Source organism: Neoarius graeffei, chromosome 15 (genome assembly GCF_027579695.1).
Source record: "Neoarius graeffei isolate fNeoGra1 chromosome 15, fNeoGra1.pri, whole genome shotgun sequence".
In the NCBI taxonomy this organism is placed as follows: Eukaryota; Metazoa; Chordata; class Actinopteri; order Siluriformes; family Ariidae; genus Neoarius; species Neoarius graeffei.
This window is the reverse complement of record NC_083583.1, coordinates 65,892,134-65,917,820: the sequence shown is the minus strand read 5'-3', so window position 1 is coordinate 65,917,820 and position 25,687 is coordinate 65,892,134. Positions and strand designations below refer to the sequence as shown.

The window sequence follows — 25,687 nt, the reverse complement described above, 5'->3', positions numbered from 1 at the left end:
GACAGTGGCAATCCAGAAAGTGCAAATGTGGCAGTGTGAACAGAATTAAAGGTATAAATTTAAATGTGACGAATGACAATAAACAGAATGAACAATGTAAACGGGAACAGCAGTCTGACAGTATAGTAGGGATATCATATCAGTATCATAGTATATTACTCTACTCCCTCACTTAGTGACATGAGTTTATAGGGAAACTGTTTTGTAAATTATAATTAATATTTTAAATGTGTTGCTTTATATTTTTGTTACAAAAGACGAAAAATTAAAAATTGGAGAATGCGGGCATCGATCCCGCTACCTCTCGCATGCTAAGCGAGCGCTCTACCATTTGAGCTAATTCCCCGGGCTGAAAAGTAGGCTCTACATTGTAGTGAAATCTCGAGGACTCTCTTCGTTGGGGCTGTGTCTCACTGTTACCGCTAAAGTAAGCCCAAAGTAAGCCCACAGTGGCCAATCAGGTTCGACATGGGCTTACTTTTGACCAATGAGGTTGCCTCCCATGGGCTTACTTTGGGCCAGTGGGCTTACTTTTGACCAATGAGGTTGCCTCCCATGGGCTTACTTTAGGCCCTGCCCGGTCTTTCTCTTGTCATTCGTGATCGGAACATCACAGCGATTCAACGAGGTAAGTGGACTTGCATTTCTCCTAGGTAAATGTATATGTAACTTTGAGATTTTTGGTGGATGATACGGAGAAATGTAGTCGCTACTGATTCTTGATTTTACATAAAATGCTGAGCGTAAAATTCGTAAAGTTTCGTGATACACGGTGTTGTTCTTCTGCCTGTGGTAATTGACTACCGTTAACGTAGGTGGCTGTAAAGGAAATCTCTTACACGAAAAGATATTAAACCCAAACGGTTTAAAATTTGTTGTTGTGCTTCATTTCTGGTGAAAACGGGTTAAATGGTCAAACAAACAGCCTGCCCACCTGAAATCTGGCTTACTTGTATGAGGAAGGGGGAAATTGTCGCATTTGTTTAATCAGACTAAATCGATTAAATGTAAAAGGCAAACTGCGTACTGAAATGTATTTGTATGTACTCAAAACGGTTTATTTGTTTTAAAACCGACCATGGTTTAGCCGATTCAATGAGGAATGTGCAGATGTAAAGACTGTAAACAGTGCTACCGAATGTCGAGTAAACAGAAGAATATGTGACGTTGATGTATGCTCTAGTATATTCCGTCATATTAATGTCTCAAGCGGTTTGAATATCGAAAATAGCAGATTTTATTTTATTCGTGTTAAAAAAGAAACAGTCTTTACAGTCGCCTAATTACGAGATCTTGCGGTCATGAGGAGAAACTCATTAACGACAATGAGAAAATAAGGCTATTGTGAGAAGTTTCGGTGGTCATTATTTTCTATCACCTGTGATGGGCAATTATGTAGATGGGTCGTGTTTTTCCAACATTGGAATGCCGTCTTTTGTCCACTGCCATTAAGCATGGGGGAAGGCAATCAATGTTGTAATCCCACACTTAAATAGAATGCATGCCAGCTGGTTAAATCATTACATGATTTACTGCTACCCCATACAGGTCCAGCTATTTTAAGAGTAAGGGTAGACAAGTAATCAGTAGAAATTACATTAAATTAAATTACATGGCGTAATACATTTATTGTAGTATAGTATAGTTGTTTTGAAGATGACTACAGCTAACAGCCTATGTTCACTTTCTTTCAGAAAATGCATGCGTATCCAGTTGTCAGAAAATAAGCAACTGTTTCTTCAGTACACATCGCACATTAAAGAGTTGCCTGGAGAAGTGGAGAAATGCGCCAAGAAGAAAGAGCTTCAGGCTCAAGCGCAGGCAACAGGAGACACGGGCTGTTTGTTGTTGGAGTTTGGAGACTTTGAGGGCCGCTCTCTGAAAGAGGTGTACGAGGACCAGAGCCACGGGGCCCAGAAACTCGTCAGGTACGTGCTACAGTCAAATGCACGGCCCAACACCAACATGGCCCTTTTCAAGGCATATATTTTGAAAAGACGGTCAGCTGAGGGTACCAGTACCAGGGAGCATCAGCCATCTCCAGCCTCCGGTGCCAGCGCCTCTTCTCCTGCCCCGTCACCTACCACCATCCAAACGGGTCCACGGACGCCTGCCTCTGTAAAAGCTCTGCTGGCATGTGGCAAACACTTGCCTCCCTCACAGCTGGCCAAAAAACTTGTGTCACCTGTGAAACCCTGTAAGTGGTTTTCAGTATTCACCAACTGTTAATATGCATGCATGCAGTATGTTGCGTTAATCATTTTGCCTTACCTTTCCGGTCTTTTTTTTTCAGCTCCAGCACCGCAATTGTCTGGCTCCAGCACTGCACATCGGCGCCCAGAACCCATTCCACAACAGTTGCGCTTCCTCTGTGGTAAGCAAGCACCATCTTCCATACATTCATGTCTGTGTGTTGTCTCTGTGTACATTTGTCTGTGTGTAACTGTAGGCCTACCTAACAATTTTACTATTTGTGCTCCAGGCCCTTCTGAGGCCGATGATGAGGAACTTGTGCGTGCCACATAAGAGTGTGAGACACAGCTGCAAACAGCAGCCACCATGCCTCCTCTAGCAGCCACCATGCCTCCTCCAACAGCCGTCATGCCTCCTCCAACAGCCGCCATGCCTCCTCCAGTAGAAGTTGCTCAGCCACAGCCACTGGTGGATCTCCCCTCTCACTGGAAGGACCATCTTCCTCCCTTCCAACAGGAGTGGATTCGCCACACACTGTTCAAGGCGAACCCAAAGACTGGGAAACCGGAGCTGGTGACCCAGCTGAAGCTGTGGTGGCATCCTCCTCAGCCCACCCTCATTCACACCCAGCCACCGGCGTCACCTAATCAATTCTTCTGTCGCCCCCTGTTCCTGTGGATGCCTCACAAGATGTGGAGGTACCCACTAGTCTGCGTGCGTCCATCATGCCAAAAGTACAGCCTTACAGCAGCCGGACTGTATAGGACCGTGCGCAAGGTCCTGGACATAGACGGGTGGTATGACCTTGCAACTGAGTACCTGGAGTGCAAGCGGTGCTCCAAGAAATATCCTGCGTGGTCTGAGGATATCTTGGCCCAGCTGGATGTTGGCCACCGCAGCCAGTTCCCAGCTCTGCTAACTTACAGGTAATTTGTCTTATGAATAGAAACCTTCAGTAGCTGCTTCTATGGACTGTTGTGTGTGTGTGTGTGTGTGTGTGTGTGTATGCGCATGTAGTACATATTACATTACATTACATTACATTGTTACATTATTACAATACATTGTTTCTTTCCTCAGGTACTCATGTGACAACCGGGTGATAAGGATGACGAGGGAGAGGACACTGGGCAACAGTGTTACCCAGCTGTACAAGAAGCTGAACGAGCAGCACAGTGAGGCGTGGATGCAGCGCTTCCTGCAGTACCTGACAGCTTGCGAGCCGTTTACAAGGTCTGCAATCATCTGCCCAGTATTTGCAGATCCCCCAGCCTTACCTGCCATCCCAAAACCGAAGTGGCTGTTGGCCGTGTTTGCCAGAGATGTCCTTGGGAGGCTGAATGAAGTGAAGGCCAAAATTACAAACACCTTTGGCTCTTAACCAAAGCACAAAGTACTAATCACTACTCACGTTACAGCTGTGGTTGATGAACCTGGCCAGGTTGCCGCACTTGGTAGCGTCGATGATGGTGTCCTGGTCACTGAGCCACAGGTGACCGAGGTCATCCAGCTGTGGGCGGCACTCCCAGACAGCGACAAGGAGAGGATCGACTACCAGCCACGTCACCAGGAGCGGCTGTCGTCTGGTCGATTCAAGGCACCGAAGCGGTCTGGAGTCACACCGGGTGTGGAGAGCGTCAAGCGCAGCTTGATAGGTCACCCTGGGGGGCCGGCTCAGTGGCCTGGTACCAGCCGCTTGGTAGACGCCATGTGCACACGCTTGTGCACTTTGCACAAGTGCACTACCAGGAAGGCCAGTGTTTCCACTCCCAGGTGGACCAGAATTCTGGATGATTACCACCACATCCGTGACTTGATCATCGCCAGCCCACGGTTGATGGCAGATACAACAATTCACTTGTTTCAAATCAACCAGCGGACACTTTATTCAGTGGTAGGTCTCCCCCTTTTTTATTGATTTCCCTCAAATTTACACAATAATGGTCTCATAATTGTCCCATGAACACACAAATGACCCTCCCACAAACACTCTCATTTCAGGTTTCAACAGCGGCTGAAAGGTCAGGAGATGAGTACACTCACTCAGGGACTGACTCCAGCACCCCAAATTCCCGTCGCCCCTGCCCAGCTTCCGCAGCCGCAGGAAAAACTGATCGTCCCTCCTGCATCATCTGGGCAACGACATGAATTTGTGTTCCCCCCACCGAATCTGGAGGGCCGGGCTCCTCTGCTACGCCCAGGCCGTCGCCCCAAAGACCGCCAAGACCGTCCAATTGCCCCCACCCCACCACCCGTTTTTCCTCTCCCTGCAACATTAGGCACCAGTGCACTGCCAGTGCCAACTCCCTTCACATTGGTACAGCTCCCAGCAATGACTGTTCCTGCACCACCTGTTCCCTTTCTCCAGCTCCCAGCCACGACTTTGGCTGCCTCAACACCTGGTGCAGCCCCATCTGTACCTGCGCCACCTCCGCCCGCTGGCCCGCCGCCTCCTCCCGCTGGCCCACCACCTCCTGTTTCACGGTACACAGAGAGGAACAGGCGTCGGCGAGCCGCTGAAGAGGCCAGTGGTAGTGCGGAGAAAAGAAAATATGTAAGGGGTGCGACATATAACATGTGTAGCCAATGTGGCAAACCCAAGACTAACGAGTATGGGCATAGTCGCTTTGGGAGCGCGACTTTCTGTTCCCAGGCCTCAGGTGGCAAGTCTGTTGAAGAGTGGTTGGAAGAACAGAGAGCTCAAAAGTAGTTCTTCTATTGTACAATATGTATATAGTGTGTATAAGTTCTGCTGCTATTGCTTGTATATAGTGTGTTTGTGTGTGTGTATATACCACATATATTATGTAGTTTTTACATGTACATAGTTTTCCTGACAACCTTCCCCCTTTACTCATGCACATTTCTCCCTGTAAATTGTACATTGGTTTGTGTGAGTGATTAAATACATGCTTGGTTTTTAAACTTGATGTTTCATCTCTTGTTTTTTACTGTCCAATTTCAGATACATTAAAAGTGATTGATTGCACTCAGATGTATTTGTCTCGGCCTGTGTATCATCATAAAAAAAACCTTTATCATACAAAATACACCACATATTGTGTTACTGTCTTTGTGCACTTAACTTCACCATCAAACAACCTGAACATTAAATGGACTGACTATATGAAGATAATTATTATTGGCAAACTTTTAGTAGTAATTCTACTAATATAAGGAGAAACACCTCTCCCTATTAGGTCTACTATAAAGTTACTGTATCCTGTGTATCATCCTAAGTCAACAGTTGTAGCAGCTAAAAAAACCCAGCATATTGTGTCTGTGCCACTTTATTATTACCATCAAACAATTAACATGAACATGGGAAAGCATTACTATTAATATACACAGTTCTTGTCACTGCTAATATAAGGTAAAGACATTTTCTTTTATTACCACCATTTGTCATAGCATTGCATTGCCATAAGTTAGAGTACAGTTAGCCATAGATAAACATTTCAAATAAACGGAGGAGGCATCGAAGAATCCCGCGCTGCTCTTTTTATGGTGGAGGCATCGATGAATGGGGCGCTGCGCGGTTTTCTTTTTTCTTTTTATTTTTTCCACGCCGAAAATTGAGACGGAGAAGATCGACAATCCCTCCCCATGCAGGAGTCTGTCGGGAGATGAGATGTGCTGCGCTGTTCTTCGTGGAGGAGGAGTCGACAAATGACGCGCTGCGCTGTTTTTTTTTTATTTTTTTCAGAACGACAGAGAAGCTCACCAGACCCCCATGTAGAAGTGTCGCGGTATCGAATCCCGTCCGGCGCGACAACCTGCAAACTTTCAACTCAAACACAACATTAATACACTTCCACACAAAAAGCCCACGGTAGAATTTCACCAAATCCCCTTCACTCCGTTGGCGTTTATTTTCGCGATGTTTCCTGCATGCGCCGAGAGCTCAAAGTCGGTGAGCGAGCGCTCTACCATTTGAGCTAATTCCCCGGGCTAAAAAGCAGGCTCTACATTGTAGTGAAATCTCGAGGACTCTCTTCGGTGGGGCACCAAAGATTCGAATGGAACGATTTGGGCCACGTCATGGATGATGTCACAAAGGGAACGCTGATATAAAAAGCGATGATTTTTTTTGTTTTAATTACAGCTGACACGGTGAAGGAGATCCACGTTATGGACAACACGGTGAACCAGCCCAAGGTGCACCATGACAAGTTGAACCAGCAGTGGCGTGCGATCCTGCGCCAGACTCGAGCGGCAGAGCTGCGTGAAGATTTCACAATACTCAGAAAAACTTTTGAGAGAGTTGTGGCCTGCAAGGACAATGCCATTAATTTACTGGTGAGGGATCTGAACGAAACGGCGCAGCAGTCAAGCGCTCATCTCCAGCATATGGATCATCTGCTGAAGGTACAGAAAAGCCGACTGGCAGCACTCGAGTCACACTGGAGCACCAGTCTGAAGGAACTCAGTACTGAGTACAACTCAAAGAGGGACCAGCTTTTGAAGCTGCACCAGCAGGAGAGTGAGTACATCAAAGCAGAAAGCTTTGCCTTGGGCCAGCGCTATGCTGAAATGTCCAGTGAGGCCAAACAGGACTATCTGATTGCACGTGATGACATCAAAAACCGGCACGCAGTGGACAGCACCTTGCAGGAGTTGCAGCAGTGGTACCTCCGAGAAATGCAGGCGTGCACAGAAGCCACTGAGGATCAGAAGAACAAAGCTTTAAATTTGCACTCTGACATTGAGAAGATAAACCTCAAGAGGAGGCAAGTGCAGAAACTGCAGGACACCATCAAAGCTCCGTCTTCTCATCAGAGCTCCAGTCAGAGTGAGAACGAGGCATATGCATGTCACCTTCAGGAACAACGTGAGGAACTGACTCAGAAAGTCCAACAGCTCAGAGCTAAGCTCAGCTCTGCCCAGGAAGCTGAAAGAACACGTCTAGTTAATCAGATTACATACAGCAATAACACAATTAAAAAACTGCAGGATGTTATCGGAGAGGAAGAGAGGTTGTTGCGTATGGCTGACGTGTGTCGCAAGCTTGAAACTGAGCAGGAGAAGATGCTTCCCTTTTACATGTCATCTTTAAATGCTGAGGAACTGAGTCAGGAGAAAGCACATTCTATGGAGGCGATGTCTAAAGAGTTGGCACAGACAATGGTTGATTACCGAGATCTGGAAAAGTTCTGGCAACGTTATAACAAGATTCTACTGGAACGTTTGTGCTTAGAACGGGAGAAGGTGGTTCTAGGAAGGGAGAACCAGCAGCTGAGGATTCTACTCAAGCAGTACCTGGACAGAATCTCTGTTAGTGATGAGATCCTACAGCAGCAGAACTCGCTGCTTATGTTGTCCTGTGCACCACAACTAGTCTCTCCAGCTTCAAAACCTCAGACATGCAGAACAGTCATTGAAGCAGCTCATGTAGTGCAGCACACGCTGTAGAAGGTATGGCCTACGATCATCTGACATTGCCTATTTAGGATGATACTTTAGATTTTATGCGAGATTGTTACAGAAGATGATGCTAGAGAAAGCTGCAACAACTATCACACAATCTGCTGAAAAATATTTTTTACTGATTACAAAAACATAAAGATCATTCCAATGATACAGTGATGGCTCTGATTGAATTCTGTGTGTGCCAATGATATAGTCACTAATAACAATTTATACAAGGACTTCTATGGTGTGTGAGCTACATAATCTAATCATAAACAGATAAACATGTTTAAATTAAACAAAGTAGAATGTATAATTGCTGATATGGTGAAGTTTTTTTGTGATGAGATTTCTGTTTATTAAAACGCTTATGGAAGGAGTCTCCAGTATTAACACTTTACAACAATCACTGAGTTTTAAGCCATGGGAAAGTCTTCAGGACAGAGGAGTTTGCACTCAATAATAAAATTTAATAATAATAATAATAATAATAATAATAGTTACATTTTTTATCACACCTTTCGCAAACACAAGGACACTTTACAGAGTAGGGTGAAGAAAAAAAACAAACAAAACCCAGCCTTCTGTTTGGACTTCTGCTTCCACTGAGGGAATGCTGTCTGCATTCAGCTGCCGATATTCATGGTTTTTATTTTGTTTTGATTTTTGGATGTTTCCTATTTTTGAAAATGTTTATCTGCCACTGCCTGCTGCTATTTCTCATCTGTTGGATGTTTACAGTTTTTCGAGACTTTTATTTGCTACTGTCTGCTGCTGTAATGCTATATTTATCTTGTGTTTAAGGCACTTTTCACATTGAGACCTTTCATGATTTTAAATCAGGTGGTGGCAGTATAGTGGCTTTATAATGAAATTAAAAAAAAGTCATTACAGAATAAACCTTTCATCATGGAAAGAAAAAGGGCATGATTAAATGAAAAAGGGTATTTTCAAATAAAAAAAGATCCCATGAAATTAAAAATAATCTGAAATGTGATTTTTTTTGTGAAAAGGTTTGATGAAATAAAACTGCATAATGCTAAGTTCAGTATTATTTATATTCAGTGAACACTTTATTAGGAATACCTGTACACCTACTCATTCATGCAATTATCTAATCAGCCAATTATATGGCAGCAGTGCAAAACATAAAGACATAAATATGGGCCAACTCTTTCAGTTAATGTTTACATCAACCATCAGAATGAGGAAAAAATATGAATTCAGTGATTTTGACCATGGTATAATTGTTTGAGTTTGAATATTTCTATAACTGCTGATCTCCTGGAAATTTGACACAAAAACAGTCTCTAGGGTTTACTCAGAATGGTTTAATTAAAACAAACAAAAAAAACCCACCCCATCCAGCGAGCGGCAGTTCGACGGAAATGGCTTGTTGGTGAGAGTGATCAATGGAGAATGAGCAGACTTGTTCAAGCTGACAGAAAGCTGAGGGGAACTCAGAAATCCACTCTAGACAATTGTGGTGCGCAGAAAAGCATCTCAGTATGCACGATGAAACTTGAGGTAGATCTTGAGCTACAACAGCAGAAGGCCACATTGGGTTCCACTCATGTCAGCCAGGAACAGCCAAGAAAGCTGAGGCTGTAGTGGGCACAGTCTCACCAAAACTGGACACTTAAGGCCTCTGCATGCTCTTGCGACAAGGCTTTCGCAGATAGCTTTTCGCAGACAGTTGTAATTTATCGTTGAGCGGGGAGTATAGGCGTGCGCGATGTTATTCACCGGCACAACGCAAGGGGGGGGCGAAGTCGCTAGGAGTAGTTGGTGGGTGTGGTTAGTGGAGTGTTTATCCTCCGGTTACTTATAATGACTAGAACTTTTTTTTATAATGACTAGAACTGGAGTCGTATAGATGTACGTACTTCCTCACTTCCTCAATCAACCGCTCTTCATGCTGCTCCATCTTCGCTCGTGTTTTTAAAAATGCCGGTCGTGAAAACAAAAACCGGGAAAGTAGGGAAGCGGAAGTGCGTGTACAGCGGGTAGAGTGGACCAATCAGAGCCCTCTTGTCTGCGGCACTGTCTGCGAGGCTTCTGCGGTGGTCACAGTTTTTGGGAGGTGCGCGCAGAGCGTCTGCGAAGGTGGGGGGGCTACGCAGACACTGTCTGAGACACCGTCTGCGAGGACTGGGTTGTCAGCATAAATTGGCCTTTAGGCTACATCCACACGACAACGGCAACGAGATGTTATTTAAAAATATATCGCGTCCAAATGGGCAACGATCAGTAAAATATCAGGTCCCTATGGCAACGCAACGCTTGCTGAAAACGATGCAATACACATGCCACACCTCTAGGGGCGCTGTAAGACGGTCCCTTCGGAGACACCAGAACAATAGAAGAAGTAAGGACGCATGCGCATAAACTATTATGCGCGAGACTTCATATTAGCCACAAAGTCAGGAAAATCTGTTCGTAAAATTACATTATAATGACCAAATACAATGAAAAGTATTTTTCCAGTCTCACCTGTGAAAGGTAATCCCATGTGATCTCGTTTGGACGGCAAACCTGTTGGTACAGTTAAACGCAGCTAATCTTTATTCTCCGCTTTGACCTATCCAATATGGCGGCGAGGATGACGTATGATTCTACGCGGAAGGCGGAGTCTTTAATGGTCCGGAATAAATTGAATGCTACACGTTGATGGATTAATTTGCTCTTCTACGCCCTTTTTGAGGAATGTACTTTAGGACTTAAACCAACATCTGAAGAGGTGAGATCGCTCCTTTTTTCCCCTATTTTTTCTGGCAGGATTGACTCTGCCCTAAGGGCAGAGTCTCTCTCTCTCTCTCTCTCTCTCTCTCTCACTTTGCACCATTACACAATAAATATTCACAGTGAAAATATTTTGTAAGCGCGTTTCATGAACCAAGTTATAGGATTTGTTGACAACTCGCATCGAGTTCGTTACACTTCTACCCGGGGTGAAGCACTCACAGTCATGTGGTTGTGACGTCATTGTAAACAAATCCGTTCTACTCATCCAGACGACTTCACAACGGCAATGTTGCCAGATTTTTCCACTCTGGAACCCGTTCTCAAAAAGATTGCGTTTTGGGCACCCAAAACGCCGGTGCCGTGTGGACGCCAGGCCTAAACGATAAGCAATTGTATCGGAGTCACCTGAATCCGTTGCCGTGTGGACAGGGCCTTAAAGACTGGAAAAACATAGCCTAGTGTGCTGAATTTTGATTTCTGCTGAGGCACACAGATGGTCAGGTCAGAATTCAGCTTCCAACAGCATGAATCCATGGACCCAAACTGCTTTGTATCAATAGTCCAGACTGGTGGAGGTGGTGTCATGGTATGGGGAATGTTTTCTTGGCACACTTTGGGCCTGTTAGTAACAAGCATTGCTTGAATGCCACAACCTTTGAGTATTGTTGCTGATTATACTGTTTATATTGTTTGTTTATGAGTGTTTAGTCTATGTCTAGTTCTTATCTAGAGTGTTTATACTGTTTATATTGTTTGTTTTTTCAATTATTCTATTTTTTATTTATTGCATTGCCTGTTTGCACCGTGGGTCAGAGAGGACTGAAATTTCATCTGTGCTGTATGTCGAGCATGTATAGCATATTTGACAATAAAGTTGACTTGACTTGATCATGTGCATCTCTTCATGGACACAATTTACAATCTTCTAATGGCTACTTCCAGGATGAAAGTGCACCATGTCATAAAGCAAAAATGGTCAAACTAAATTCATGAATATGACGGAGTTCAGTATTCTTCAGTGACCTTCCTAGTCACCTGACCTGAATCCAATGGAACACCTTTGGGATATGGTAGAACAGGAGATTCAAAGCATGAAAGTACACCTGAAAAATCTGCAGCAATTACATGATGCAATCATGTCAACATTGACCAGAATCTCAACGGAATGTTCCCAGTATTGTGTGGCATCCACGCCATGAAGAACTGGGGCTGTTTTGAGGGAAGCCCTACCCAATATTAGTCTAGTGTTCCTAATAGAGTGTTCACGGAGTGTATTTATTGAATTATTTCAGTGTATTGATTCAATTACATATTTACTTACTCGTTTTATTATTTTTGCTCTCAAACCACCCCTACAGTTGCGGGGTACTTCTGATATAAATACAAGTCACACCTTGAGCTTCCCTCATGGACAGCTGTGCACGTGGATTTGTTTACAAACTGAAGCCAGTTTAACCATATCACCAGCATCAACCAAAGAAGCATGTCAACTGACAAGGTAGAGTAATATTACAGGATTTTACATAAATATGACTGTACAGTTTTATTTATTGTGACTTCAGAGACAAACACTAACATGCAAAAAGAATAACAAAAGTTTTAGTTTTGCTGAAATACCATGTTTGCATTTTCAGACCATGTACCACCCCCAATCTTCTGTAGAAAATTTCTCTCCCAGATTTCCAAATTGCTGTATCAACAAAAATAGAGAAAAAGACACATTAGAAGGAACAAGATCATTTATAGCAATCAAAAACAAATTTGGACTGATAACACTTCCTTGTGGAACACCATTTGGAATTTCAAATAAAGATGATAATGAGGATCCTACTTTGACTGTACAGAAGAGGATTAGGGCCACTGTGAGAAAAAAAAGTGAGTTCTGACTTTTTTCCTCAGAATTCTGACTTTAAACTCAGAATTCTGACTTTTTTCTCAGAATTCTGAGATTAAAGTCAGAATTCTGAGATTAAAGTCAGAACTCACTTTTTTTCCTCACAGTGGCCCTAATCCTTTTACGTAGGACTGATATACCTATCAGAGAGAAAAGAATTAATCCAATTAAAGATAGAATCAGAGATACCAATATTATGTAACTTTAATACCCTTCCTCCATGCCATGCCATAGGCCTTTTCTATATCAAGAAAGACTGCTAAGACTTTGTCCTCTTCCAAAACTTTTAATAATAATCAAGTCTCAGGAGATGATCCAAGGTACATCTTTTTCTTCTAAATCCAGATTGGTTTTTGTTAGTTTGTTTTTCGCAAAACCAATTTAGGCGATTAGTGACCATTCTTTCAAGAATTTTACAAAAGTTTGAAGTTAAAGCAATAGGACGACAGGAAGCAGGATCTGATTTAGGTTTTCCAAGTTTTAAGACAGGAACAACAGCAACTTTCCAATCTTTGGGAACAATTCCTTCTGTCCAGGTTTTATTTAAAAAAAGTCCAGAATAGTTGGTAGACATATGTTGGAACATGATATAACAAAGATTATCAGGTCCAGGAGAGGTGTTTTTTTTTTTTTCATTTTCTTAATGCTTTATTAAATTCATCCAAAATGAATTTATAATTTAATGTAGACTTAGAATCAGGAGACTTTGTAAATATATATTTTCCTCTTCAAATTTGTTTTTATGATCTAGAAATTATTTTGTATAATTAGAATCACTAGTAACTTTAGCAAAATGTGAAGCAAGGACTTCTGCTTTTTCAAAATTACTTTTAGTATAATTACCATCATCTTTTTTGAATTCAGGTATATCACCTGGATTATAATTCATATTTATTAATTTCCAAATTTTTGATAAATTTGATTTCATTTAATCTACTACAATAACTATGTCAAAACTCTTCTGTTTTAACCATTTTTGTTGCCATTGCTCTTTTATATTTATAATTAAACTGTTCTGTGTTAAAGTTCTTACATGCTTTATGTTTTACTTGATTTCTCTCTAACTGCATTTTCACAAGTTTCATTCCAAAAAGGTTTATTTCTTTTTATACCTTTTGATTTTGGTATGGAGATAGTGGCAGCATAATTAATTGCTGCAGTGATATTACAAGTAAACTCAATATCATTATTTGCTTTGATTAATTTAAAATTTATCCCAAAGTTCAGAAAACATTTGCCAATTTGCTTTTTTGAAAATCCATTTAGGACTTCATTTTCATAGGGAAGTTTGTAGTTGAAATTTATGGCTATACATTTATGATCACTCCCTCCATCAAAATCTGTTGTTTCCCACTTGCACTGAGTGGCAGTAGAACTGTTCACATTCCATTGCCATATAATACGTTTTTTATTAATCTTTGTTTTTTTTTTACTTTTGACATGAGTAGATTCTTGACTGATGTTTTGAGAAGAGTCAATGATCGAACAACCCATAGTATCTAGAGTGACACCAAGCTCAACAAAACCCAAATCAGAATAAAAGTCAGAAGTTTTCAACCCAAGGCCAAGAAATTCATTTGTAGAAGTAACAATCTGAGAAATCAAATATGTTCGAGTTCAAACACCACCCTGAGCTTGGGAAAACTGGAAGAGAATCTTGTACATAAGAATAAAATCTGACACTTTGATGAAGTGATCTGATTTTCCAGAATCATCTTGAATCTTTATTTCTTCTGTCATCTTTCTGATTCAATCTAACTTTCTTCAAAGCATCTGCAGATGACATTTTTTCATTATTTCTGATTCTTCTAACCTCTGAAACTTCTTTATATATTCTACAGTCTTTTGAATTGGATGGGTGCTCTTCACCACAGTTTGTTCAATATCTAAGTACAAATGTGCAATCAGAAGTGACGAGTATCTCCGCATTTGCCACACCTAGCTTTCAGGTGGCAATTGGAACTAATATGTCTGTAGCACTGGCATTTGAAACACCTGATAGGACCAAGTACATATGCCATGACTCAATTCTAAAACCAAATTTTGTGGTTTCAAGTAAATTATCAGAGAAGGTAATAAGAATAGTGTGTAGCAGGGTTTTTTTTTTAAACCTTTTAAGAACATTTTGATGCTAACAATGTTGAATGAATTGGACTGAATCATTCAAGCAAATCATCTGAAGTATCTAGATCAACTCTGTGGATTATACCTTTTACTTGGTTGATAGGAACAAATCGCTCTACTAAGATTGGTGTTTCTTCAAATTTAAGTTTATCAACATTTCATCTATCACAAGTCACTTTCAAATTTCCCCCAAAATAGAGATATTGAATGTTTTTTACCTATTTGAGTCTTAATAAAAAACTTAAATTTAAAAGAACTGATTTTGGCAAGTTTGATATTATTGGGGCGGCACGGTGGTGTAGTGGTTAGCGCCGTCGCCTCACAGCAAGAAGGTCCAGGATCGAGCCCCATGGCCGGTGAGGGCCTTTCTGTGTGGAGTTTGCATGTTCTCCCTGTGTTCACGTGGGTTTCCTCCAGGTGCTCTGGTTTCCCCCACAGTCCAAAGACATGCAGGTTAGGTTAACTGGTGACTCTAAATTGACCATAGGTGTGAATGGTTGTCTGTGTCTATGTGTCAGCCCTGTGATGACCTGGCGACTTGTCCAAGGTGTACCCTGCCTTTTGCCCGTAGTCAGCTGGGATAGGCTCCAGCTTGTCTGCGACCCTGTAGAACAGGATAAAGCGTCTAGAGATAATGAGATGAGATTATTGGATTCCACTCTGTAACTCATATAATGTATATACTTAGCTCCAAAATGCACTCAATTTCCAACACAGACCTGACCAAAACAAACAAACCTCTCTCCACAATCTCAGGCCAACCCTCCCACAGTCAAACTTTCTTCTTCTGTCAGGTTTTATGACAGTTTACAGGCAAAGTTTATTACCGCCATCTACTGGACATATTCCTGTTCGCCTCCACATTTAGCACACCTAAGTTTTGACTCCATCTACTGGGCTGAGGTGTGATCCAAGGGATATTAAATCATAGATGTGTTATATAAAACAAACAAACAAACAAACCTAAATTCTTCTTGCTAATTGTGTTTCCCTTAAATACTGTAATATATAGATTTAGGCACTGCCTAAAAGCAGAGCTCCCATCTGTTTCTGGGTTGTAGAATTTTCTTATATCATAGCCAGTCTCTTTTGTTTTATTTCTTTACTGGCTAGCACTGGCCACTAGGTGGTGTGTATGACTAGTAATTACTAACACTGGCCACTAGGTGGTGTGTCTCATCTCATCTCATTATCTCTAGCCGCTGTATCCTGTTCTACAGGGTCGCAGGCAAGCTGGAGCCTGGTTTTCCGGCCTTGACCCTTACGCACAGAGATTCTTCCAGATTCTCTGAATCTTTTGATGATATTATGCACTGTAGATGATGATATGTTCAAACTCTTTGCAATTTTACACTGTCGAGCTCCTTTCTGATATTGCTCCACTATTTGTCGGCGCAGAATTAGGGGGATTGGTGATCCTCTTTCCATCTTTACTTTTGAGAGCCGCTGCCACTCCAAGATGCTCTTTTTATACCCAGTCATGTTAATGACCTATTGCCAATTGACCTAATGAGTTGCAATTTGGTCCTCCAGCTGTTCCTTTTTTGTACCATTAACTTTTCCAGCCTCTTATTGCCCCTGTCCAAACTTTTTTGAAATGTGTTGCTGTCATGAAATTTCAAATGAGCCAATATTTGGCATGAAATTTCAAAATGTCTCACTTTCGACATCTGATATGTTGTCTATGTTCTATTGTGAATACAATATCAGTTTTTGTGATTTGTAAATTATTGTATTCCGTTTTTATTTACAATTTGTAATTTGTCCCAACTTTTTTGGAATCGGGGTTGTATTATATATTTACTGACAAGCTACGTATATATTCTTTTCAAGGATATGCTTGATGCCCCCCATTCATTTCCTGTTAAGCATTTCAAAATGTTAATACTCTTCTTACACTTATCAATAATCTTCTGTATGTGTACTTTAAAAGAAAGTTTAACATCAAACCATACACCGAGGCATCTTAAATTATCCACTTGCTTGAGTGGCTGCCCATATAGTCTGAGGTCCACTGTAGGGTTAGCCCTTTTTTAAAAAACAAAACAGATAACTTGTGTCTTCTCAACAGACAAATGAAACCCCCATTCATATGACCATCTTTCGACCTTGTTTATTGCTGCTTGCATTCTGTTCCTCAGATTATTAGTATTTCGGCCTCTCACCCACAGTGCTCCATCGTCTACATAAAGTGCTCTACTGATTCTGGAGTCTATGTTGTTAAAAACATCGCCTTTCGCCCGTTGTCAGTTGGGATAGGCTCCAGCTTGCCTGCGACCCTGAAGAACAGGATAAAGCGGCTAGAGATAATGAGATGAGATAATGAGATGAGTATGGGGTTGACATAATCTCCATAAATTTACCACTTGATCTCATATTATAAAGTCCCCAGTTGGCCTCTCATTTCCCTGCAGGGTACCATTCTCTACAGCATAAATATTTGAATGGTTTACTCCAACTCTTACCTCTATTGTTCTATTCTTTAAAAAATCCCTAATCCAATTGAACATTTACCGTTTATTCCCATTTTATTCAATTTAAATAAAAGACCCTCTTTCCAGAGCATATCATATGCTTTTTCAATGTCGAAAAACGTTGCCAAGACTGAATCCTTGTTTACTTGAGTTTTCCTAATTTCATTTTCCAGACAGACTATTGGGTCTATAGTTGTATGACCATTTCTAAACCCACTCTGATGAGGAGAAAGAAAAAAAGAGGCCTTCTATCTCGTATACCAATCGCTTAGTTATCATCCTTTCCATTAACTTGCACAAGTTGGATGTTAAAGCTATAGGCCTATAGCTTTTGACCTCTACCTTATCCTTACCTGGCTTAGCTATTGGTACAACTATTGAGTATTTCCAACTAGCGGGCAGCCTACCTTGTTCCCAAACTTTATTACTGTATATAACTTTAAAACCACTTTTTTAGCCATATCAGATAACTGGTCAATCATCTTATAGCATATTCCATCTTTACCTGGAGATGTATTCTTAACACCTATGATTGCTCTCTTCAGTTCAAACAATGTAAAGTTTTTATCAAGGGCACTCTCACTTACTTCTTTCCTTCCCACTATGTTACCATTATCCTCAATCTTTTTTGTTCTCCATAATAACTCTTCATTTGATAAGTTTTGAGAGCTATGTACCTTAACAAAAGCCCTAACAAGCATCTCTGCTTTTTCATCATTAGTTATTGCTTCGCCATCATTGTCTTTAATTACTGGTAAAGAGAGATCCCTTCTTATTTTTCCCATCTTTCTAATCATTCCCCATACCTCACTAACCTTTATTTCTGCCCCAATAGTACTACAGAAATTCCTCCAGTATTTCTTTTTGGTTTCTCTTATGATTCTTTTAACTTTAGACTGTGCTTTTTTATATGATATCAAGTTATTAAAAGAATGATTTGTTTTCACCATTCTAAATGCTTTATTTCTGGCTTTGACTGCTTCTTTACATTCGCCTGTCCACCATGGAACCATTTTCTTTTCCCTTATCCCAGAAGATTTGCCTGTAGTCTCCTCTGCTGATTCATACATTATATTTGATATAATCTCCATAAATTTACCACTTGCTCTCATATTATAAAGTCCCCAGTTGGCCTCTCATTTTCCATCTAAGGTACCAATTTTCTTCCAAACTTGCATCTTGGTCCAAATAGGGTAGTGATCGCTTCCTAATGGAGTATTGTTAAAAACTTCCCACTGACTGGTTCCTGCTATTTGTTCTGATAATATAGTAAGGTCAATGGCTGATTCTGCTCCATGAACTACATCAAATCTGGTGCCTCTTCCATCATTTAAACAGACTAGTTCATGATCATCCATAAATTCCTCAATTGTACTCCCATTTTCATCCGTTCATATGCTTCCCCATCGTGCATTATGTGCATTAAAGTCTCCACAAAAAATAATTTTACCATTTCCCTCCTCACAGATGTTTTCAAGCATCTCTCTTGTTATCGTTTGGCAGGGATTATAGAAATTAATTATTTAAAACTTAGATTTACCAACCCATACTTCAACCACAATCACTTCAATTCCTTTATTTATGTTTAGAGCCCTATAATTAAAACCTTGTTGAATAAATGTGGCTACTCCTCCCCCTATTCCTGGGTTTCTATCCTTGTGTACTGCTACTCATCCATAAATAATAAAATTTTAACCAGGTTTCTTGAACACAAATAATGTTTGGTTTAACATACTGCTTTTCAATAAAATGTTTAAATTCTTGTCCATTAGCGATTAAGCTCCTGGCATTCCACTGTAATATGGACAGTACCATCAAACTCCACCACCACATGATTGCTGACTTTCAGACATCCCTGCTATTAATACTGCATTGATTGACTCAGATGATAGTTCCTCTATCTCAAGGTACTTTTCTGCTGCTTTTGTGATTATCTTGATTCTTTCTGTTCTGCTGTCTGTCTGTACTGAGCAATTAATAACTTCCACTATAAAAGCAACAAATTTCTTCTCTACAATCAAGGTATCTTCAGAGATTTTGCAGTTCAAAGGTTGTGCAACTATTTGAGCTGAAGGTTGAGACACAGAAACTGCTTTAGCATTAGGGCATCCTTTACTATCTACCTTTTTGATTGCATGGGTAAGTTTCTCCTTCACCCTTACATTTTGAATCTGCACTGCTCTTTTATGTGCCTCACATCCTTTATAAGCAGCACTGTGTTCCCCTCCACAGTTACAACAGTTTATTTTAGTTCCTTCGGTGCATTTGCCATAATCATGCTCCCCTCCGCACTTAGCACACCGGGCTTCAGCCCTACAGGCTGCAGCAATATGCCCAAACCTTTGGCATTTAAAACACCTTGTTGGTGGAGGAATGTATGGCTGTACTAAGTAACTAACATGCCCAATCTTAACCCTTTCAGGTAATCTATTCTCGTCCAGAGATAGCATAACCGACATACTTGGACCTTTAACTCCATCTCTTGTAATAGGCAATCGTTTTACTTTGGTTACTCAAACTCCTCTGACATTAACTCTGATCTGTTCTTCTGTCAATTCTGTGGATACTCCAGAAATTACACCTATAGTCTTTCCCCTTTCCTCCCACACTTGTGGCTTGATCGCTTTTCCCAATAATGTCTTACACATAATCAGCCCCTGCTGCTGGTCTTTATCCCTACATACAACCATCAAATTGCCATCTCTTAAGGTTTTGACCATATGTACCTCGCCTACTAGCTTGTAAACAGCCTCGCTGACTTTTAAAGGATTCAGAGTACACGGGGATTGGAATCTAAGTATCACTTTAATTTCATTTCCTTTACTTTCCTCTCTCCTCTCTTCATCAGGTTCTAGTTCTTTCCTTTTCTTGCTCCCTCGGTTGATTATCTGCCATTCTCCTGTGTGTGTATTTCTCTCACTATGATCATTGCTTAGATCCAAATCGTCTGCATCGTCTGCCTCCTCAAACTCTTCCATCTCACTTCCTGGATTCACCTCACTTCCTGTGAATCCTGGATCACACCCCCAGCCCTCTCGTCCGTTTCCACAGCCAAAAACAAAAGCGGCTTCTCTCGGCCCTCAATAAGTTCAGAAGGTTGGTCCAGTCAGACTTTGATAGATCCCTGTTCTTTAAATAAAACAGGGTGCCCACTCACACCTGATTGTCATCCCATTGATTGAAAACACCGGACTCTAATTTCACCTTCAAATTAACTGCTAATCCTAGAGGTTCACATACTTTTGCCACTCACAGATATGTAATATTGTATCATTTTCCTCAATAAATAAATGATTAAGTATAATATTTTTGTCTCATTTGTTGAACTGGGTTCTCGTCATCTACTTGTAGGACTTGTGTGAAAATCTGATGATGTTTTAAGTCACATTTATGCAGAAATATAGAAAATTCTAAAGGGGTCAAGCACCACTGTATGTACTATAACAAGGGCAACAGCCTTATTTTTCTTTTTTGGGGGGTTTAAGAACTTGTAAGCCCTACCCAAATCAGTAGCCTATCTTGCTAAACATCTATGTATACGGTACATGATTATAAAATTTGATTAAGAAAAACACATTGATATATAATTATCATCAAACATATTATCTGAAGGGCGGCACAGTGGTGTAGTGGTTAGCGCTGTCGCCTCACAGCAAGAAGGTCCGGGTTCGAGCCTCGTGGCCGGCGAGGGCCTTTCTGTGTGGAGTTTGCATGTTCTCCCCGTGTCCGTGTGGGTTTCCTCCGGGTGCTCTGGTTTCCCCCACAGTCCAAAGACATGCAGGTTAGGTTAACCGGTGACTCTAAATTGACCGTAGGTGTGAATGGTTGTCCGTGTCTATGTATCAGCCCTGTGATGACCTGGCGACTTGTCCAGGGTGTACCCTGCCTTTCGCCTGTAGTCAGCTGGGATAGGCTCCGGCTTGTCTGTGACCCTGTAGAACAGGATAAAGCGGCTAGAGATGATGAGATGAGAGCTTATCTAAACATCAACATGTTGCCACATGAAATACTACCGACAACAGCTTTTGATATTGTTGAAGCAATACATAAATTATCTATGAAATTTATTTGTATTTTTATTTGCCTTTTCACAATTTTTTAAAATTCAAACCTGAGATGTTCTAAGTTCGGTTTTCCCGTGGTGTGACATAGTATGCAGAGTTATTTATGACACATGCTCTGATTGGTTGACCTCAAACGCTACCTCAGGTAGCCTTTCTCAAAGGCTACCTGAGGTAGTGTTTTCTGTCTTTGAGCTACCGTGCTGCCAGATGATGCTGGGTAGTTTCATGATGCATTGTGAGATACTTTGAGTGCACTATATAGGGTGTAATAATTCTATACATTCGGACAGCACTACAAAATGGTGACCTCACTATGTAGTCCAGAGTGAGTAGGGATTGATTTCGGACACAAGCCCTGTGTCCAAAATCACTCACTCGTTCACTACACCCTACTCACTATATAGGGAATTACTATATAGAGGACTATATAGTGAGCTCATTGGTAAAATGAAAAAATGCGGATACACAAGGCGACCTGGGTATCACCGGACCATTCTACTGAGAACCAGATAGACCACGTGTGCATCTCAAGAAGGTTCAGGAGATCCCTCCAGGACGTCAGAGCAAGGAGAGGAGCCGACGTTGCTTCAGACCACCACCTTGTTGTTGCCAGGCTGAAGTTGAAGCTGAAGAGAAAGTGGACCGGTGAGACCTGCCAACGACAGAGGTTCAACACCACTCTGCTGAAGGACGCAGGGAAGCAGGAGGAGTTCAGACTCGCACTCTACAACAGGTTCCAGGTTCTCCAGGAGCTTCTTGATGAGACCATTGACGAGCAGTGCTCAGGCAGCTGGTGGGTTTTCAAAATAATAAATACATGCATGTATTTTTTGTGGTAAATACATATTATACTGATCGTATTTCCCACATTAATAAATACAAAGTATTTATTATGCCACTGTGTCCGGCGGCACGGTGGTGTAGTGGTTAGCGCTGTCGCCTCACAGCAAGAAGGTCCGGGTTCGAGCCCCGTGGCCAACGAGGGCCTTTCTGTGCGGAGTTTGCATGTTCTCCCCGTGTCCGCGTGGGTTTCCTCCGGGTGCTCTGGTTTCCCCCACAGTCCAAAGACATGCAGGTTAGGTTAACTGGTGACTCTAAATTGACCGTAGGTGTGAAGGTGAGTGTGAATGGTTGTCTGTGTCTATGTGTCAGCCCTGTGATGACCTGGCGACTTGTCCAGGGTGTACCCCACCTTTCGCCCGTAGTCAGCTGGGATAGGCTCCAGCTTGCCTGCGACCCTGTAGAAGGATAAAGCGGCTAGAGATAATGAGAGATGAGATGAGACTTTGTGTCTGGGTGGCATGGTAGTGTAGTGGTAAGCACTGTTGCCTCATAGCAAGAAGGTCCTGGGTTCGAGCCCAGTGGCCGATGAGGGCCTTTCTGTGTGGAGTTTGCAGGTTCTCTCCGTGTCTGTGTGGGTTTCCTCCACAGTCGAAAGACATGCAGGTTAGGCTAATTGATGGCTCTAAATTCACACTAAAGGTGTGAGTGTGAATGGTTGTTTGTCTCTCTGTGTCAGCCCTGCGATGATCTGGCGACTTATCCAGGGTGTACCCCGCCTCTCACCCATAGTCAGGTGGGATAGGCTCCAGCTTACCTGCGACCCTGTACAGGATAAGTGGCTACAGATGATGGATGGATACTTTGTGTCTGCTGTATCTTTCAGTTTTAAAAAAAAAAATCAAGGCTGAATACTTTCTTCTTTGCCGCTGCCTTTTATTAAATCAAAATTGAGACTTTTAATTTGATTTATTTCAGCGTGACCGCAATGCATGATGGGATATATTGCTTTGGTTAGTGACCATCGGTTGTACACTACTTTTTGTGATGCATTGTGGGATACTTTGAGTGCCCTATATAGGGTGTAATAATCCTCACTATCGTTTCGCCAGTACTGTTTAACATTATGATTAATGATGTTTTTAATAAAATAGATGACATTAGAATCAATAAAGCATTATATGCTGATGATGGAGCTTTGTGGATAAAAGGACGAAATATTGATATATTAGAACTAAAATGCAATTAGCTATCAATAAGATAGGAAAATGGGCATGTGAGTGGGGTTTTCATTTGTCTGTAGAAAAGACTCAATTTGTTTTTCAAAGAAAAGAGTAAGTCCCACACTAGAGCTTAAGTTGTACAGTATAACCAGTCCTTAGAGCAAGTTAATATTGTTAGGTACTTGGGAGTTTGGTTTGATGTCAAGTTAACATTTAAGGAACATATTCAGAAAATAACTGAGAAATGCAAAAAGGGCATTGATGTTTTGAAATGTTTATCAGGGTACAACTGGGGAGCCTCAGGGATGTCCCTTAAAATAATTTATATTGCACTGATAAGATCAGTTTTAGATTATGGCTGTATTGTCTATCTTTCAGCATTGCTTAATGAACTCAGTAGAATGCAGGCTAAAAGTCTGAGGATATGTTCTGGTGCATTTAGAACTTCTTCTATACCAGCGTTGCAAGTAGAATCAGGAGAAATGCCTTTAAGCCTCAGACATCTTGAGTATGGCTTACTGGATTAATTTAAATGGACATGAGGCATCACACCCTACTAAAAAAGTTCTCAATGAGTGTTGGGAGTATGGTAGATCCCAGATTTGTAGCTTTGGATGGGATGGTAACAAATTAGCAAATCAATTGGGAATAGATGATATCATTTGTAGCAAGATTGTGCCCCTGGTAACAACTCCACCTTGGTTGTTTTGCTCGCCTACAGTGATCATGGACACCAAAGAGATAGCTAAATCTGTAGGAGTGTATCAGAACGTAGAGCAATATTTAGGAAGTAGGTACGTACTATAATACAACACAGGTTTATACAGATGCATCTAAAGATTCAGAGGGTAAAACAGGTATTGCAGTTTATATCCCTGATTACAAAATCTCTATTAAAAAGAGAACATCAGACCATCTGTCCATATTTGCAGCTGAAATGACAGCCATTATTATTGCATTACAGTGGATAGAAGAAACTAGGCCCCCTAAAGCAGTTATTTAAAGAGCCCCGGCCCCGGCCCCCATCATGCACACATTCTACAGAGGCACCATTGAGAACATCCTGACCAGCTGCATCACCGTGTGATGTTCACCGTGTGATGCACCGACGGATGTTCACCGTGTGAACATCCGTCACCTGCACTGTGTCCTGCTGCAAGACTTTGCAGCGCATCGTGAGAGCAGCTGAGAGGATCATTGGTGTCTCTCTCCTTTCTCTTATGGATATCTATAACTCCCGCCTCACCTGCAAAGCCATCAGGATTGCAGATGACCTCACCCACCCATCTCACAGCCTCTTCAGTCTGCTGCCGTCGGGGAGGAGACTGCGGAGTCTCCGGGCCAAAACCAGCAGACTCAAGGACAGTTTCTTTCACCAGGCGGTCAGGAGGCTCAACTCCCTCCCTGTTCTGCCCCTCCTCCCCCCTCTGCCCCCTGCCACAGATTCTGCCCGCACCTCCCCTGCCCCCCTTCAGTGTCTGACATCATGTCACCCTCACAGTCTCCCCCCCCCAACACACACACACACACACACACACACACACACACACACACACACACACACACACACACACTCTCAACATTCATTCACACACACTGAACTCAGGGACTGAACATTTCACTTTACCTCGCTCATTTGCACTATTCCGCACTACCTCACCTTAACAGCTATTAGTCTATTGTTTACAGTATACTGTTTATTTCATGTTTACCTGCTATACCTCAAGTGCCCTTGACTGTTTATTTAATGTCCCTTTGCTCCAATTTATTTATACACTACCGTTCAAAAGTTTGGGGTCACTTTGAAATTTCCTTATTTTTGAAAAAAAAGCACTGTTCTTTTCAATGAAGATCACTTTAAACTAATCAGAAATACACTCTATACATTGCTAATGTGGTAAATGACTATTCTAGCTAAATTCTACTAAGGCCAAGTTTACATTAGACCGTATCTGTCTCGTTTTCTTCGCGGATGCACTGTCCGTTTACATTAAAACGCCTGGAAACTCCGGGAAACGGGAATCCGCCAGGGTCCACGTATTCAATCTAGATCGTGTCTGGTCCGGTGCTGTGTAAACATTGAGAATACGCGGATACGCTGTGCTGAGCTCTAGCTGGCGTCGTCATTGGACAACGTCACTGTGACATCCACCTTCCTGATTCGCTGGCGTTGGTCATGTGACGCGACTGCTGAAAAACGGCGCGGACTTCCGCCTTGTATCACCTTTCATTAAAGAGTATAAAAGTATGAAAATACTGCAAATACTGATGCAAATACTGCCCATTGTGTAGTTATGATTGTCTTTAGGCTTGCCATCCTTCCACTTGCAAGTGGTAAGTGATATGCGCTGGGATCACACACACAGCGGCTCAGTCCCAAATCATTGCTCGTGTGCTTCACTCGCGCGCTCTGTGAGCTGCGCAAGGCCGGAGTGCGCACCCTCCAGAGGGCACTCGCTGTTCAGGGCGGAGTGATTTGGAGCGCAGGATGCCTGCGGAGCCGAGCGTATCCGTGTATTGGTGTTGCTGTGTGCACGCGAATCGTGTATTGGTGTTGCTGTGTGCACACTAATCATTTTAAAAATGTTAATCTGATGATCCGCTGATATGGTCTAATGTAAACCCCACCTAAATGTCTGGTTTTTGGTGAAATATCTCCATAGGTGTATAGAGGCCCATTTCCAGCAACTATCACTCCAGTGTTCTAATGGTACAATGTGTTTGCTCATTGCCTCAGAAGGCTAATGGATGATTAGAAAACCCTTGTACAATCATGTTAGC

At 41.9% G+C, this 25,687-nt stretch overlaps 2 protein-coding genes and 1 non-coding gene across 3 annotated transcripts; 2 read left to right on the top strand and 1 right to left on the bottom strand.

The window, feature by feature from the left end:
* Positions 1–273: 273 nt before the first annotated feature.
* Positions 274–346, bottom strand: trnaa-agc (transfer RNA alanine (anticodon AGC)). Its single transcript has one exon. It is a non-coding gene; the product is annotated as a tRNA-Ala (tRNA).
* A 185-nt stretch (positions 347–531) lies between these two features.
* On the top strand, positions 532–5,160 carry LOC132898951 (uncharacterized). The gene is made up of 6 exons (XM_060940615.1): positions 532–628; positions 1,695–2,197; positions 2,294–2,374; positions 2,483–3,119; positions 3,274–4,087; positions 4,195–5,160. The coding sequence occupies exons 4-5, from the start codon at positions 2,560–2,562 to the stop codon at positions 3,572–3,574; spliced, it is 861 nt and encodes a 286-aa protein (XP_060796598.1). The 5' UTR covers positions 532–628; positions 1,695–2,197; positions 2,294–2,374; positions 2,483–2,559; the 3' UTR covers positions 3,575–4,087; positions 4,195–5,160.
* Positions 5,161–5,911: 751 nt separating this feature from the next.
* LOC132898950 (dynein regulatory complex subunit 2-like) lies at positions 5,912–8,387 on the top strand. The gene has a single exon (XM_060940614.1). It carries the CDS (start codon positions 6,274–6,276, stop codon positions 7,603–7,605), a length of 1,332 nt encoding a protein of 443 aa, XP_060796597.1. The 5' UTR covers positions 5,912–6,273; the 3' UTR covers positions 7,606–8,387.
* Positions 8,388–25,687: the final 17,300 nt, after the last annotated feature.

Excerpts from the sequence above, each read along its gene's own strand:
- LOC132898951 (XM_060940615.1), top strand. The coding sequence starts at position 2,560 with ATGCCTCCTCTAGCAGCCACCATGCCTCCTCCAACAGCCGTCATGCCT. Across the intron at positions 3,120-3,273 it reads CCAGCTCTGCTAACTTACAG|GTACTCATGTGACAACCGGG; the intron begins GTAATTTGTCTT and ends TTCTTTCCTCAG.
- LOC132898950 (XM_060940614.1), top strand. The coding sequence starts at position 6,274 with ATGATTTTTTTTGTTTTAATTACAGCTGACACGGTGAAGGAGATCCAC.